At 48.7% G+C, this 14652-nt stretch overlaps 1 protein-coding gene across 1 annotated transcript in view; it reads left to right on the forward strand.

Annotated features, from left to right (window-relative positions):
• Nucleotides 1-14652, forward strand: part of UBR4 (ubiquitin protein ligase E3 component n-recognin 4) — a 144811-nt gene that overhangs the window by 22163 nt on the left and 107996 nt on the right. The window contains exons 22-32 of the mRNA XM_081871457.1: nucleotides 366-494; nucleotides 1153-1335; nucleotides 2602-2724; nucleotides 3475-3704; nucleotides 5575-5699; nucleotides 5961-6058; nucleotides 9046-9203; nucleotides 9789-9998; nucleotides 11456-11557; nucleotides 12508-12608; nucleotides 14041-14239. Of these exons, the coding sequence (XP_081727583.1) occupies nucleotides 366-494; nucleotides 1153-1335; nucleotides 2602-2724; nucleotides 3475-3704; nucleotides 5575-5699; nucleotides 5961-6058; nucleotides 9046-9203; nucleotides 9789-9998; nucleotides 11456-11557; nucleotides 12508-12608; nucleotides 14041-14239 (1658 nt within the window). The remainder of the gene's footprint in view (nucleotides 1-365; nucleotides 495-1152; nucleotides 1336-2601; nucleotides 2725-3474; nucleotides 3705-5574; nucleotides 5700-5960; nucleotides 6059-9045; nucleotides 9204-9788; nucleotides 9999-11455; nucleotides 11558-12507; nucleotides 12609-14040; nucleotides 14240-14652) is intronic.

Genomic DNA, 14652 nt, shown 5'->3' on the forward strand with positions numbered 1-14652 from the left:
AAAGCATTATTCAGAACAGTGGTTTGCACAATCCGCTAAGGAAGATAGTAACACAATAAAATTCAAAACATTTACAGTTAATTAACAGTTAATTGCACATTTATTCAAAATCCAGTTTAATTAATTCAACAAATAACTTGATCCATCAATACCAACTTTTCAAAGTCTTTTTACACCTCCTGTGCCTCACTGCCTCCCCCTTGCCTCTCAGCTCTCCCCGTTTCCTCCTTTGGGAACTGCTGGCCTAAAGGAAGGCATTTTTCCTGTGGGGGCGAAATTGTACTTTTAGCAGATCCTCTGAACCAGAGTGGCGAGTGGAGCAAAGCCACAGTGAAAGAGTTTGGACTCCTCTGCTTCTCTTTCAGGTGTGCGAGGTCTTGTTTGCGAAGGCCACAAAATACGATGACCTGTACTCGGCCCTCACCTCACTGCTGGCTGCTGGCTCCCAGTTCGACACCCTCCGGAGAAAGGAGAACAAAAATGTCACCGCACTGGTAAGGGCGCCTTTGGCTCCTGAGCCAAACTTCGATGTGGCTGTTCTTCTGCTGCCGTCTCCAGATAAACTTGAATTTGTTTCGCTGGATGAATCTGGCAGGGAGCTCAGCTGCCGATCTGTCCTCTGAGTCTCTTGGCAGTGGTGGTTCATCTTTTGCACTGTGCAGCTTACAGGTGGGGCAGGCGGCAGCAATGTGGCTCAGCTGTGGGACCTAGTGCGGCAGTGGAATAAGTAAAGATGGTCTCAAGCAGATGATAGAGGTGTGTTTGAGACTCTGGTCATTGAACTGGCATGATGATGAAGGTTCTGGGTTCCCTCATTTGCCCAAGGCATGAAATTTGTATGAGAGGGAAGGGTCATGTACTATGGCTGCACATGTGTTCTGCTTGCAGAAAGTTTCAATCCCTGGCATTTCTGGAAGGCAGGGTTGGGAGAGACCTCTGCCTGTGAAACTTTGTAGAACCGCTGCAGTCAGTGTAGGCAAGGATGTGCTTGGCTGGACCGATGGGCCGACTCAATAGAAGGATGCTTCCTATATCCCTCTGCAGGGCTTGCTATATCAATTAGGTTTCCCTTTCAGTTTTAGTCCCTGAGGGTTGGACAACTGTAAGAGAACTGCAGCTAGCTAATTCTGTCTTGCTTCCTCTTTTGCTCAGGAGGCCTGTGCGCTTCAATACTACTTCTTGATCCTCTGGCGGATCCTGGGGATCTTGCCACCCTCCAAGAACTACATGAACCAGCTGGCGATGAACAGCCCTGAGATGAGCGAGTGTGACATCCTGCACACCCTGCGCTGGTCTTCCCGTCTGCGTATCCCCACCTATGTCAGCTGGATCAAGGTAGCTGCTCCGCTTCGTCTGAGAACTTCAGGTTTTGTAGGTTGTCTAGATGGAATCGTCCCCATTTCCCCTGCTTGTCCACATCCAGTGATCCACTGTGTAGCATTGTTTTAATGCTTGGGTTCTCCACGTATTGCATTTTCCTTTCATTGTGAGTCTTTGAGACTTTTTTGGTTTGTTGGAATTGACACATATAAATAAATACAGCTAAACCATGGTTTACTGTTACACCAAGGCAGACTTGTACTTCCCTCCTGCAAGTGAGCTGTAAGAAGTCCTACTTTAGGATTACATACAGCGTAGCTGTTACAGTGGTGCCCCGCTAGACGAACGCCTCGCAAGATGGAAAACCCGCTAGACGATAGGGTTTTCCGTTTTGGAGGCGCTTCGCAAAACGAATTTCCCTATGGGATTGCTTCGCAAGATGAAAATGTCTTGCGAGTTCCTGCGGGGTTTCCCCCCCCTTTCCTAAGCCCTAAGCCGCTTATCAGCTGATCCGATGATAAGCCGCTTATCAGCTGATCCGCTAAAAGCCGCTAAACCGCTAATCCGCTAAACTGTCAATGGGCTTGCTTCGCAAGACAAAAAAACTGCTATACGAAGAGCCTCACAGAACGGATTAATTTTGACTTGCGAGGCACCACTGTATCTCCAAAGTCAAAACTGTCATTAACTATAATTCTGGTTTGCTGAAACAAGGCAGCTAAATAAACCATGGTTAGAAATAGGCTCCCAGCCTATATCCTCTCAGAGTGGCTGGGGCAACCCATTCAGATGAGTGGGGTACAAATAAATTGTTGTTGTTTTAGCAAACTATAGTTAAGATTAGCCACAGCTTGTTGGATTTTGGTTGCTTCCTCAAGCTGCTGTTAAACAACAGCTGTTCAGTTACAAAACAGGAATATCCTCCCTCCCCCAGCAACAGGATGAACACCTAAAATAGCCACTGCCCCCATACATGGAACGGCAAAAAATATATTTCTCTGGTGCTGAAAAGTTGACAGTGTTGGCACCAGCCAACCTTACATGTGGGAGACTGTTTCCAGTGATGGAACAATAATAACACAATAATGCTTAAGCGTTCTCATCAAACACAGCCACTCTCTGTTCTCATGCGCTGCTGAGACCCCGGAAGCTACCCGTTTAATTCACTATGGCATGCACTTTTCATGAAATTGCCTTCAGCATAAGAGATGTTGCAGGCCTGTTGCAGTTCTCTTTCCCACGGTGTTTTGTCTCTTTTTGTTTTCTCCTCCTTTCGCTTAGGATCACCTTGTTAAGCAGGGCATGAAATCTGAACACGCCACTTCTCTCGTTGAGCTGACCTCGGTCAAGTGCAGCTGTGTGAAGTACGACGTGGAAATAGCAGAGGAGTACTTTGCCAGACAGGTGTGTGTTGAGGTGCATAGAACTAGTGGCAGCAGCTGGGTTTATGTTACCTGCTCTGATGCAGTGCAGAGGACAGTGAGAGGACTTGGATGTACAAGAACATATTGAACTTGCTGGATCAATGCAATGGCCCATGTGTCACAGCTTCCTTTTCTCATAGTGGCCAACCAGGTACCTGTAGCAAACTTGCAAACAGGACCCAAGCACAAGAGCACTTTTGCCCTCTGTGGTTTTCCAGCAGCATCCAGCTGTGGAGGCAGAACATTGCCACCATACTAGGAGCCTCTCTCATTAATTGGTCCAATCCTCTTTTTTTAAAGCCATCCAATTTGGCAGCCACCTCTGCCTCCTATGGGAGGGAGTTCTCTTGTTTAACTACGCACTGGGTTAACAAGTCCTTTTGTCTGTCCTGAATCTTCCATGGAGGGTAACAATAATATTAGAACAACCTGGCAATATCCAGATGTTTCAGACAGCTTTTCGAATCAGACTTGCCCAGCACAGCTGTTGGCACCTGGTTAGCAAAGGCCAAGTTAGAGGTGGAGGACCCAGATTCCCGATCCTATCTTGCCTGTGAAACTCATTTGGGTGATTTCAGACAAGTCTCTCTTAACCTAATATGCTATTGCAGGGTTCTGTTTTGAGAATAAAACAGGTTGGCTCCATGCAAGCCACCCCAAGCCTGCTAGGAGGGAAGGTTTGGGATCCAAAAGTTCTCAGTAAAAATAACCTCTGCCATTCTTTCCAAAGATCTCCTCGTTCTGTGGGATCGACTGCACCACCATCCTTAGGCTACACGAGATCCCCAGCTTGCAGTCGATTTATACCCTGGATGCCGCCATTTCCAAGGTCCAGGTCTCCCTTGACGAGCACTTCTCCAAGCTGGCCGCTGAGACCGACCCCCACAAGTCGTCTGAGATCACAAAGAACTTGCTCCCGGCTACCTTGCAGCTGATTGACACCTATGCCACCTTCACCAGGTAAGTGGGCTACATCGTATTCCTGGAAGGGTTGTCTTAGAACAGGGTTTCTCCAACTTGGGTCTCCAGCTGGTTTTGGACTACATTTCCTATCATCCCTGATCACTGGTCCTGCTAGCTAGGGATGATGGGAGTTGTAGTTCAAAAACAGCTAGAGATCCAAGTTTGGGAAACCCTGCCTTAGAACATAAGAAGAGCCCTGCCTAATTGGCCCAAGGGCCCATCTGTCGAAATCTGTGTTCGACCGAGCGACTCCTGAGTTCCGACGATAATTACCGTATTTTTCGCCCTATAAGACGCACTTTTTCCCCTCCAAAAATGAAGGGGAAATGTGTGTGCGTCCTATGGGGCGAATGCAGGCTTTCGGTGAAGCACACCGACCCCTCTCGCTCTCCAGGCTTCGCGTACCGCTGCTTGCGGAGAGTTGCCTGCATGCTGAAGCCTGCGCGCGCTGAGCTCAGCGTGTCCAGGCTTCGCGGACCTCTCCGCAAGCAGCAGGAGCGCTCCTGCTGCTTGCGGAGAGTTGCTTGCATGCTGAAGCCTGCGCGTGCTGAGCTCAGCGCGTCCAGGCTTCGCGGACCTCTCAGCAAGCAGCGGGAGCCAGCGCTGGGCTCCCACAGCTTGCAGAGAGCTGCCTGTTTGGGGGCTGGGGTTGGGGGAAGCTCGGGCGGGCCGCCCCAGCCCCACGCCTGGGGGGAAAATAATTTTTTCCCCTTTATTTCCCCCCCAAAAAACTAGGTGCGCCTTATGGGACGGTCCGTCCTATAGGGCGAAAAATACGGTAACGACCTGAGCGTCTGATAAGGCTCCAGGCACATCCCCCATTCAGCAGAGAATCAAAGCAGCACGTGGAAGTGATGAGATTTATGGCTACATCGCTATGCTTTATTTTCTGTGGCTACGCAGACAGAAAAGAAATCACCCTCTCTCTGTGAGAGCAGAGAGCAACTGAACACAAACAAAGGAACAGGAAACCAATAATGTCATATCCGTCTCCAATCTCCCATGAGACTTCCAACAGTATGGAATCCCAGGAATGTAAATAGAGTCCTGTGACTCCAAGCAATGCACAGTGGCAACACACAGAAACCAAACCATCTACTCCAGCAGCCTGTTCTCACAACAGCTAACCAGATGCCCATTAAGGGAAGCCCTTAAGGAAGTCCTGAATGCAGCAACCCACTCTTCACACCTGTGATTCCCAGCAGCTGCTATTCAGTAGTGTTACTGCCTCCAACAGCGGAGATGGAGCATATCCTTAGCCTTCATTTCATTTCATTTTTCATTTCACTTTTAATTTGTTTACCGCCTTTCTATATTGATACAAGCAAGGCAGTTTTCAAGCCGTAGACAAAAGCACAATTCGCAACAAAAAGCACATCTCCTATACCACTCTGACCCAGTGCAAATAAGTCATAATAAAAATATGACTTTAAAATAAGCAACTTATATCAAATAAAGTCATGTTCAATGATCAGTTTAGAATAAGATATTGCACTATAAAATTAACTCTTGGAATATCAGCAAATAATAGCGAAACAGAAATTCGCACTCAGTAATTACAGGAAATAATTACTAGACGATAGTCAACAGCGAAGTCATAATACATAAAAGACAATGTTAAAAGATCGAACTCCTCCATGAATTTATCCGATCCTGTCTTGAAGCTATCCAAGTTGGAGGTCATCACTGCCTCCTGTGTGAGGGAGTTCCACAGTTTTGAAAATGCCTGCAATGAATCGTCCAGCTTTCAGCTTCTTCAGGTGGCCTGGAGTTCTAGTATTTTGAGAGAGGGAGATATTTTTTCTCAGAGACCCCCAAAGGTCTGAATCAGGAACTCGCAACCTCTCCTTCCCTGTCCCTGGTGCAGGTCTTACTTACTGCAGAGCCTCTCGGAGGAAGGCGCTTCTGAGAACAAGCCCACAGAGGAGAAGCTACAGGGCTACGCAGCCGTCCTGGCTATCAGCTCCAGCCGATGCAAATCCAACACTTTAGGTAAGTTGTTTTTTGCCCTCCTTCCCTGGTGTGGCTTCACCGCTGTGATTGCATTCCCAGATGATGTTACGGCTCCTCCATATGTAGAGCACATGCATTCAAAATGTCCTGGATTCAGTCTCCAGCATCTCCACTTGGTTTTGGGAGGGGGCGAACGGGCAGCTGAGCTTGGAGCCTCTCCAACTCCATGAAGTTCCTGGGTGGAGTTTGAGTTCGTGCCCTGAAAGCGTGTCTCTTGTTTGCTTGTCTTCTGTGGAGCAGGGCCAGCCCTTGTCCAGAACTTGCCTTCAGCTGTGCAGTCTTTGTGCGAATCATGGAACAACATCCACACCAATGAATTTCCAAACATTGGCTCATGGGTAAGTCCAATTTTATAAATATTATTATTGTTGTTTATTTTCTGGCTGCAGTGGCAAAGGGCTACATATTTTTTTCCCTATTTGCTACCCGCGACGGGGTGAGCTCCCGTTGCTCGGTCCCTGCTCCTGCCAACCTAGCAGTTCGAAAGCACGTGAAAGTGCAAGTAGATAAATAGGTACTGCTCCGGCAGGAAGGTACCATATTTTTTGCTCTATAAGACTCACTTTTTCCTTCCTAAAAAGTAAGGGGAAATGTGTGTGCATCTTATTGAGCGAATGCAGGCTGCTCAGCTATCCCAGAAGCCAGAACAGCAAGAGGGATTGCTGCTTTCACTGCGCAGCGATCCCTCTTGCTGTTCTGGCTTCTGAGATTCAGAATATTTTTTTTCTTGTTTTCCTCCTCCAAAAACTAGGTGTGTCTTATGGTCTGGTGTGTCTTATAGAGCAAAAAATACGGTAAACGGAGTTTCCGTGCACTGCTCTGGTTCGCCAGAAACGGCTTAGTCATGCTGGCCACATGATCCGGAAGCTGTACGCCGGCTTCCTTGGCCAATAGAGCGAGATGAGCGCCGCAACCCCAGAGTCGGCCACAACTGGACCTAATGGCCAGGGGTCCCTTTACCTTTATATTTATATACTGCCTTTTCCTCCAAGGAGCTCCAAGTGGTGTATACAGGTCTCCCCTTCCCCATTTCATCCTCACGACAACCCTGTGAGGTAGGTCGCTGAGTGATGGTGACTGGCCCAAGGTCACCCAGTGAGCTTCATGGCGGAGAGGTGATTTGAACCCTGGTCTCTCAGGTCCCAGTTCGACGATAACAACTCGGTTGTTGGGAAAAGAAAGCAGCTCACACTGGCTGCTTCACCTTCTCACATTTTCCTCTCCTTCCTCCTTGTCCCCGTTCAGTAGACCTTTACAGTGGTGAGCTCTCCTCTCTGTCCACTAGATGGCAGGCTCATCTGCTGGTTTAATCTCCTCTTCTGCTTAACACTGTTGGGATACTGCCGGGGAGATGGGGGCATTTGGCAGGCCCCCAGCTGGCTCCAGCCACCGGCAGGCAGCCGGGCGATCTCCAGTTCCTGGTACAGCATCAGTCAGCGACACGAGCCTCAGATACGGTTAGAGACTCGGCACGCTCTTATCAGCAGAGTGAATAAATCCTCACAACGGAAGTGGCAGACAGAGACATGTCTGAGCATTTTTTACAGCAATTTATTCAGCATAGTTCAGGAACACAGGAAAAACATGTCTGCTTCTCTTTGTGTCCAAGCAAACAGCAGTAAAGCAAAAGCAATATACAAACGGAAGTTCCCACAGACTGTGCTGGAAGTAAACAGGCATGGGACACACAACACTCATGCCTGTTCCCTTTTAAGGTGGAAAGGAACTATATCCTAACAAGCACATCTCTCAAGCTAGCTATGAGGTCTCTCTGTTCAAGAAAGTCTTTAATAAAAATACATTAAAAAAAACACAACTCAGCAGAGCACTACCAATTTTATTTTTTTTAAAGCTAGCTATGAGGTCTCTCTTTCTAGGAGGTGAAGGGGGGAAAAGGTGCTTAAAACTTAACTTGTCCCCCAAAAGCAGCTGTGGGACAGCTATCCCTAAAGCAAAACCTTGCCTTATGGTGTGATAAGAACCATAAGATGAGCCTGCTACATCAGGCCAGTGGCCCATTTAGTGAAGCATCCTGTTTCACAGTGGCCAACCAGATACCTCAATGGGGGAGTCCCCCCTCCCCCAGCAGAATCCACACACAAGACCACCCTCCCTCCTGCAGTTTCCAGCAACTGGTATTCAGAAGCATCACTTTCTCTAATCATGGAGGCAGATTGTAGCCATTACGGTGGAAGCCTTTTGTGTCTTCTTCATACGGCTACAGCTGATGGCCATAAAAGAAGCAGCTTTCTCACCTGTATTTTCACCCACCCAAATCTGGATTTTGAAACACTCCCTTGGGCTGTATAGGGCTGTAGCCAACTAAGTCCTACTCGGAGTAGACCCATTGAAATGAATGGACATGCCTGACTTAGGACCGTTCGTTTCAGTGGATCTCCTCTGCATAGCCCAATGCTGGGTACAGCCCCTTAAATTTTATACACCCTGGGAGTCAAGTTTTCCGTGGTACAGTGGTACCTCGGTTTACAGACACTTCAGGTTATAGACTCCACTAACCCAGAAATAGTACCTCGGGTTAAGAACTTTGCTTCAGGATGAGAACAGAAATTGTGCGGTGGCGGCCTGGTACCTCAGGTTAAGAACAGTTTCATGTTAACAACGGACCTCCAGAATGAATTAAGTTCTTAACCCGAGGTACCACTGTATTGTATTTATTTGCTGATTTTTAAAAAAACAATGTTTTCTTGTGTATTTTACTCACTTTTAATTGTGCACTCTAAATAGCCCTGGAATAGATATTAAATGAAGAGGGTAGTATAGGAAATGTATTTAAAAAACAAAAGCAAATGAGTTGGAGCTAACTCAGTTTTACTCAGAGTAGACACTCTGAAATGAATGGACCTGGGAGAGGCATGTTAATTAATTTAGTGGGCCTACTGTGAGGAGGGGGGACGCGGGTGGCGCTGTGGGTAAAACCTCAGCGCCTAGGGCTTGCCGATCGCATGGTCGGCGGTTCGAATCCCCATGGCGGAGTGAGCTCCCGTCGTTCGGTCCCAGCTCCTGCCCACCTATCAGTTCAAAAGCACCCCTAAGTGCAAGTAGATAAATAGGTACCGCTTTATAGCGGGAAGGTAAACGGCGTTTCCGTGTGCTGCGCTGGTGCTGGCTCGGCAGAGCAGCTTCGTCATGCTGGCCACGTGACCCGGAAGTGTCTCCGGACAGCGCTGGCTCCCAGCCTCTAGAGTGAAATGAGCTCACAACCCTAGAGTCGGACACGACTGGCCCGTACAGGCAGGGGTACCTTTACCTTTACCTTTTTACTGTGAGGAGTAGCAGCATTGGATGCTCTTTTGCTTGCTTTTAGCGCAACGCTTTTGCCAACGACACGATCCCAGCGGAGAGCTACATCAGCGCGGTGCAAGCCGCCCACCTCGGCACCCTCTGCAGCCAGAGCCTTCCCCTTGCGGCCTCCTTGAAGCGCACCCTCCTCTCCTTGGTCAGGCTCACTGGCGACCTCATTGTGTAAGCTGAAATGTGTTTGGTTCGCAGACAGCTCCTTTTTCATCTAGACCAATGGGCATCACTTGGGGGTGGGCCATCTGTCTGTCTATCTGAGTGGCAGCAGCTCCCCAGACGGGACATTTCCTAGCCCTACCTGGAGATACCATTGCAGATCCTCTTCTACTGAGCTAGGGCTCTTCCCTTACATCAGTGGTTCTCAACCTGTGGGTCGCCAGATGTTGTTGGACTACAACTCCCATCATCCCTGAGCTCTGGCCTTGCTAGCTAGGGGTGATGGGAGTTGTAGTTCAACAACATTTGGCGACCCACAGGTTGAGAAAGGCTGCCTTAGATGAAGGAACACAGAACACTGCCTTGCACCAAGTCCCATCTACTACCATTGGTCCCATCTACTCAGTATTGTTTGCACAGACTAGGAGCAGCTCCCCTAGGTTTTAGACAGGTGGTGTTCCCAGCCCTAGCTAGAGATCCGACGGGATTGAACTGGGGACCTTCTGCATGCAAAGCAGGTGCTCCTTTACTGAGCTACTGGCCCCTTCCTCTTCAGCCTTTTGAGTGCCCTCTTTTCCCTCCCTCCACCTCCAGCTGGTCAGATGAACTGAACCCGCCCCAGGTCATCCGCACACTGCTTCCCCTTCTCCTGGAGACCAGCACGGAGAGCGTAGCAGAGATCAGCAGCAACTCCCTCGAGAGGATCCTGGGCCCAGCGGAATCGGATGAGTTCCTGTCACGTGTCTATGAGAAATTGATCATGGGCTGTTACAACATCCTGGCCAATCACTCTGACCCCAACAGGTATGGATTCTTCCACAGCCCTAAATGCCTTGAGCAGTAAGAAGAGTCTGCTGGATGAGGCCAATCCCCCATCTAGTACAGCATCCTGTTCTCACAGTGCTCAATCAGATGGCCCAGCTGGAAGCTGAAAAGCAGGATTTGAGCACAAGAGCACACTTCCTTCTGAGCTTTCCAGCAACTATTACTCAGAAGCATTGCTGCCTCCGACTGTGGAAGCAGAGCAGAGCCACCAGGCCACCATCAAAAGCCATCTCCTTGGTCTTGTGTTCCATGAATTTGATTTGTCCTCTTTTAAAGCCATCTAGGTTGGTGGCTGTTGCTTAAATATATGCCCGGTTCTTTCCCTGGAGGCAATGCAATGTCCTCCATTGCTTGCATCCTTTTCCAAAGCGCTTTTATACAGTTTCAGCAGAGCAAATCCCTTGTGCAGATAAATCCAAATGTAACACATGTAGCTGTTTCTGTACAGCTGAACCACAGAGCTGGTCTTAGCTGGGTCTCTTCTGCAGGCTCCTTGTTGTTCTGCTGATTCACTAAAAAGGTGGGGCCCTATTGCCCCTCTTCCCTCAGAGGGAATGCAGCTCATGAGATAAGAAGGCCTTGAGCATTTCTAAGCAACTAGCGTAGAACTGTAGAGTTGGGAAGGGACCCCATGGGGGGTCCAGTCCAACCCCCTGAAATAAAACCTGCTGCAGCTTTAATCTAGCATGGCTACCACACTCTCCCGTGGGAGCGACTTCCATAGTTTAACTCTGTGCTGTATAAAGAAGGATTTACCACTGTGAGAAGAGGATGCTGGACTAGATAGGCCATTGGCCTAATTCCCGTATTTTTTGCTGTATAAGACGCACTTTTTCCCCTCCAAAAATTAAGGGGAAATGTGTGTGCGTCTTATGGAGCAAATGTAGGCTCCATGGCTTCAGCGATAGCTGCCCGAAGCCTCTGGAGCGCAGCGGGAGCTCCGGAGCGCTGAAGGGGCGCTGCGCAGAGAGGGAAAGCTGTGCAGTGCTTCTCCAGTTGCGAAAGCAACGCGAAGCCTCCAGAGGCTTCGGGTGGCTATCCCTGAAGCCAGGAGAGTCTTGCTCTCTTGGCTTCAGCAAAAGCAGCACGAAGCTTGCTGCGCAGCGCCCCTTCAGCGAAGCGGGAGGAGAAATTGAAGGGGCTCCGTTTCTCCTGCCGCTTCATTGAAGGAGCGCTGCGCAGAGAGGGAGATAATTTTTTTTCTTGTTCTCCCCCTCTAAAACTAGGTGCGTCTTATGGTCGGGTGCATCCTATAGAGCGAAAAATACGGTACTTTTTAAAGCTGAACTGCCATGGCTGCAGTGGGTTCCTCCCATTAACACAAGTGGATAACTAATGCTGCCCTCCCCACTGTTAAAAATGTGTCCCGTGCTTGGTAAGACTTAACCTCTAGGTAAAGTTCCCATCTCTGGAAAAACAATTTCCCCTTCCCTTAGTGGCCTTGATGAATCCATCTTGGAAGAATGTCTGCAGCATCTGGAAAAGCAACTGGAAAGCAGCCAGGCCCGGAAAGCGATGGAAGAGTTTTTTTCCGAGAGGTGAGCATGGCCATCCACCTTTCTGTTACCTCTGCATTTCTGACATGCCCTTCTGCTCAGGTGCTGCCGAGCTCCTGTGTCCTGTGCAGCTTGGCCAGGTGACCAAGGATGATGGGAGTTGTATTTAACAGGGGTCACCACCCCTGGCTATGTCACCCTCTGCCAACTTGGTGCCCTTCAGATATTTTGAATGACAGCTCCCTGTATGCACTGGGGCTGATGGGAGTTGTGGTCCCAAAAAATCTGGAGCTTTGTGGAGGCTGGGAGATGCGCTAAAAGCCTAAGCAAAGGTCCATCTAGTTTTGAAAGGTGCCCAGGCAGATGCCTTTAAGAAAAGCATAAGTAGAGGAACGGAGGCCAAAGCCTTTTCCTCTGTTTATTTACTTTTTTACTTATTTATAAAAATAGTTACAGACTACATTTCATAAGAGAAAACCAGAGTGGTTTACAAAAACCACATGAAAAACCATATATAAATCCTAAGATCAGAAATAAGCTGTTATGGAAATCACCTGCATAGGCCTGACAGAATAGAAAAGTTTTCAGCAGGCATGAAATGAAAGGCGCCTGCACTGAAGGCTCTGTATCATTGTTGTCAAATGAGCCCCTCCAACTCTGGGAATGACCCAAGGATGCTCCCTGCAGGTGGTCCCAGCAACTGAGCTGGGATTTAAGGGCTCAGGCAGTCCCTGAGGCACTCTGGACCAAAGTTGGTCAGGGCTTTGCAAATTAATACAAGGCCCTAAATCCCATATATCTGCTCTTCTAAGTTATGCTGTCTCCAAACATGGCGGTTCCATTTTGCCATCAATGGGGCTTAATGGCATGTAGCGTGGGGAGGATGGAATGCAAATCCCAACATTTTCTTAGGCTCGTGACACTTAACGTAAGTTGTGTGGCTACCAGCCATCTTGTCTAATGCCTTCTACCCAATGTTCCTTTTGAACCAGTGGAGAACTGGTGCAGATCATGATGGCGACAGCCAACGAAAACCTTTCGGCGAAGTTCTGCAACAGGGTCCTGAAGTTCTTCACCAAGCTCTTCCAGCTGAGTGAGTGGTCCTGCTCAGTCCTGCTTTGTGGCTATAGTTTTGACTTGTACAGGAATAATAAACTGTTTGCTGCGTTTAATGCTTGCTACGTTGTGCAGAACGTTGGCGAGGTGCCTGCTTTAACACAGTTGCTGGTGCATGGGCCCAGTTCCATCTGAAACCTTCCCCTTCCCTCAGCCACTACTGAGGCTGTTGGATGGATGGAGGGGAGGGATGGAGGGAAGCTACCGCCAGCCCCAGTTGCGTCAGATCCTGTGAAAAACCCTTATCTCCGTTCCTCCTTGTGGGATAACATCCTTCTCTTTTCCTCTCCCCTTTTGTGGCTGCCCAAATTCAAGGAACAAGGCAGCTGCTTCTGAATTTCTGCAGCTCTCTTTTATAGACACACTGTTGCTTAGCAAAAAATCTCTTGAAACTGGGTCTGCAAAATAAGCTCGCAGACATCTACCAGATTTCCTCTGCAAACTCATCAGATAACTCACTTTGCTGCAAAATGCAGGTGATCTTAGCCTGCAGTATTTGGCTAGAGCAGTGCTTCTCAAAATTGGGTCTCCAGCTATTGCTGGACTACATCGCCCACCATTGCTGAACACTGGTCCTTCTTGCCAGGGATGATAGGAGTTGTAGTCCAACGACAGCTGGTGGCTCCACTGGGATAGAGGGTTCTCTCTCTTTCTTTCTCCCCCACCCCCGGTAAAATAAATGCTGGTGAGCCCTTGGGGAAACTGCCTTAGGAGCAGAGGAAGCTGCCTGATACAGTGAGCCAGACTGTTGGACCACTTGTCTCACTATTGTCTGCAGTGGCTGGCAGCAGTACGTTTCCGAGCACAATTCAAAGTGTTGGTGCTGACCTTTAAAGCCCTAAACGGCCTTGGTCCAGTATACCTGAAGGAGCGTCTCCACCCCCATCATTCTGCCCAGATGCTGAGGTCCAGCGCCGAGGGCCTTCTGGCGGTTCCCTCATTGTGAGAAGCAAAGCTACAGGGAACCAGGCAGAGGGCCTTCTCGGTGGTGGCGCCCGCCCTGTGGAACGCCCTTCCAGCAGATGTCAAAGTGATAAACAACTACCTGACATTCAGAAGACATCTTAAGGCAGCCCTGTTCAGGGAAGTTTTTAATGTATGACTTACTAGTGTATTTTTGGTCTTTGTGGAAGCCACCCAGAGTGGCTGGGGAAACCCAGCCAGATGGGCGGGGTATAAATAAGAAATTATTATTATTATTATTATTATTATTATTATTATTATTATTATTATTATTATTATTCAGGCAGGGAGTCTTTCCCCAGCCTTTCCCCAAGGTGACGCGGATTGAAACTGGGATCTTCTCCGTACAAAGCAGGTGCTCTGCCCCCCGAACTGTGACCTCTCTTGGCTTTCTGTGGAGGTTGCTGGTTGCTCAGTTCCACCTTCTTTTTCTCTGCCTCTTCTAGCTGAGAAGAGCCCCAACCCCAGCCTCCTGCACCTGTGCGGCTCCTTGGCCCAGCTGGCATGCGTGGAGCCTGTGCGCCTCCAGGCCTGGCTGACCCGAATGACCACCTCACCCCCGAAAGAGTCTGACCAGCTGGAGGTGGTGCAGGAGAACAGGCAGCTGCTCCAGCTGCTGACAACCTACATTGTCCGAGAGAACAGGTAGGTGGATTGGCCCCATCCAGGTGGGGAGCTTCTAGTTTTTAGCCACATGGGAAGCTGCTTTATATGGAGTCAGACCATTGGTCTATCTAGCTCAGTACTCTCTGCACCAGTGGTTCCCAAAGTGGGCAATACTGCCCCCTGGGGATGGGGGTGGAATTACCTAGGAGGGCTCTAAGAGGCAGAGGAGTTGGTGATGCAAGACTCCTGCTAAGGGACTTTAAATCAGACATTGGGAAACTGGTGCCACATCCTCAGGCTTTGATCATCTAATGTTTATTGGATGGATTTTCCCCTAAATTGATTTTTGATTTTTGAATTTATTGTTATTCACACTTTTATACTGTATTTTATGCTGTTTTTGTTGTATCACAAGTGTTTTAAATTTGTTGTTAGCTGCCCTCAGCCCAGTT

Source organism: Podarcis erhardii, assembly GCF_964252035.2.
Source record: "Podarcis erhardii genome assembly, chromosome: 7".
Lineage (NCBI taxonomy): Eukaryota > Metazoa > Chordata > Lepidosauria > Squamata > Lacertidae > Podarcis > Podarcis erhardii.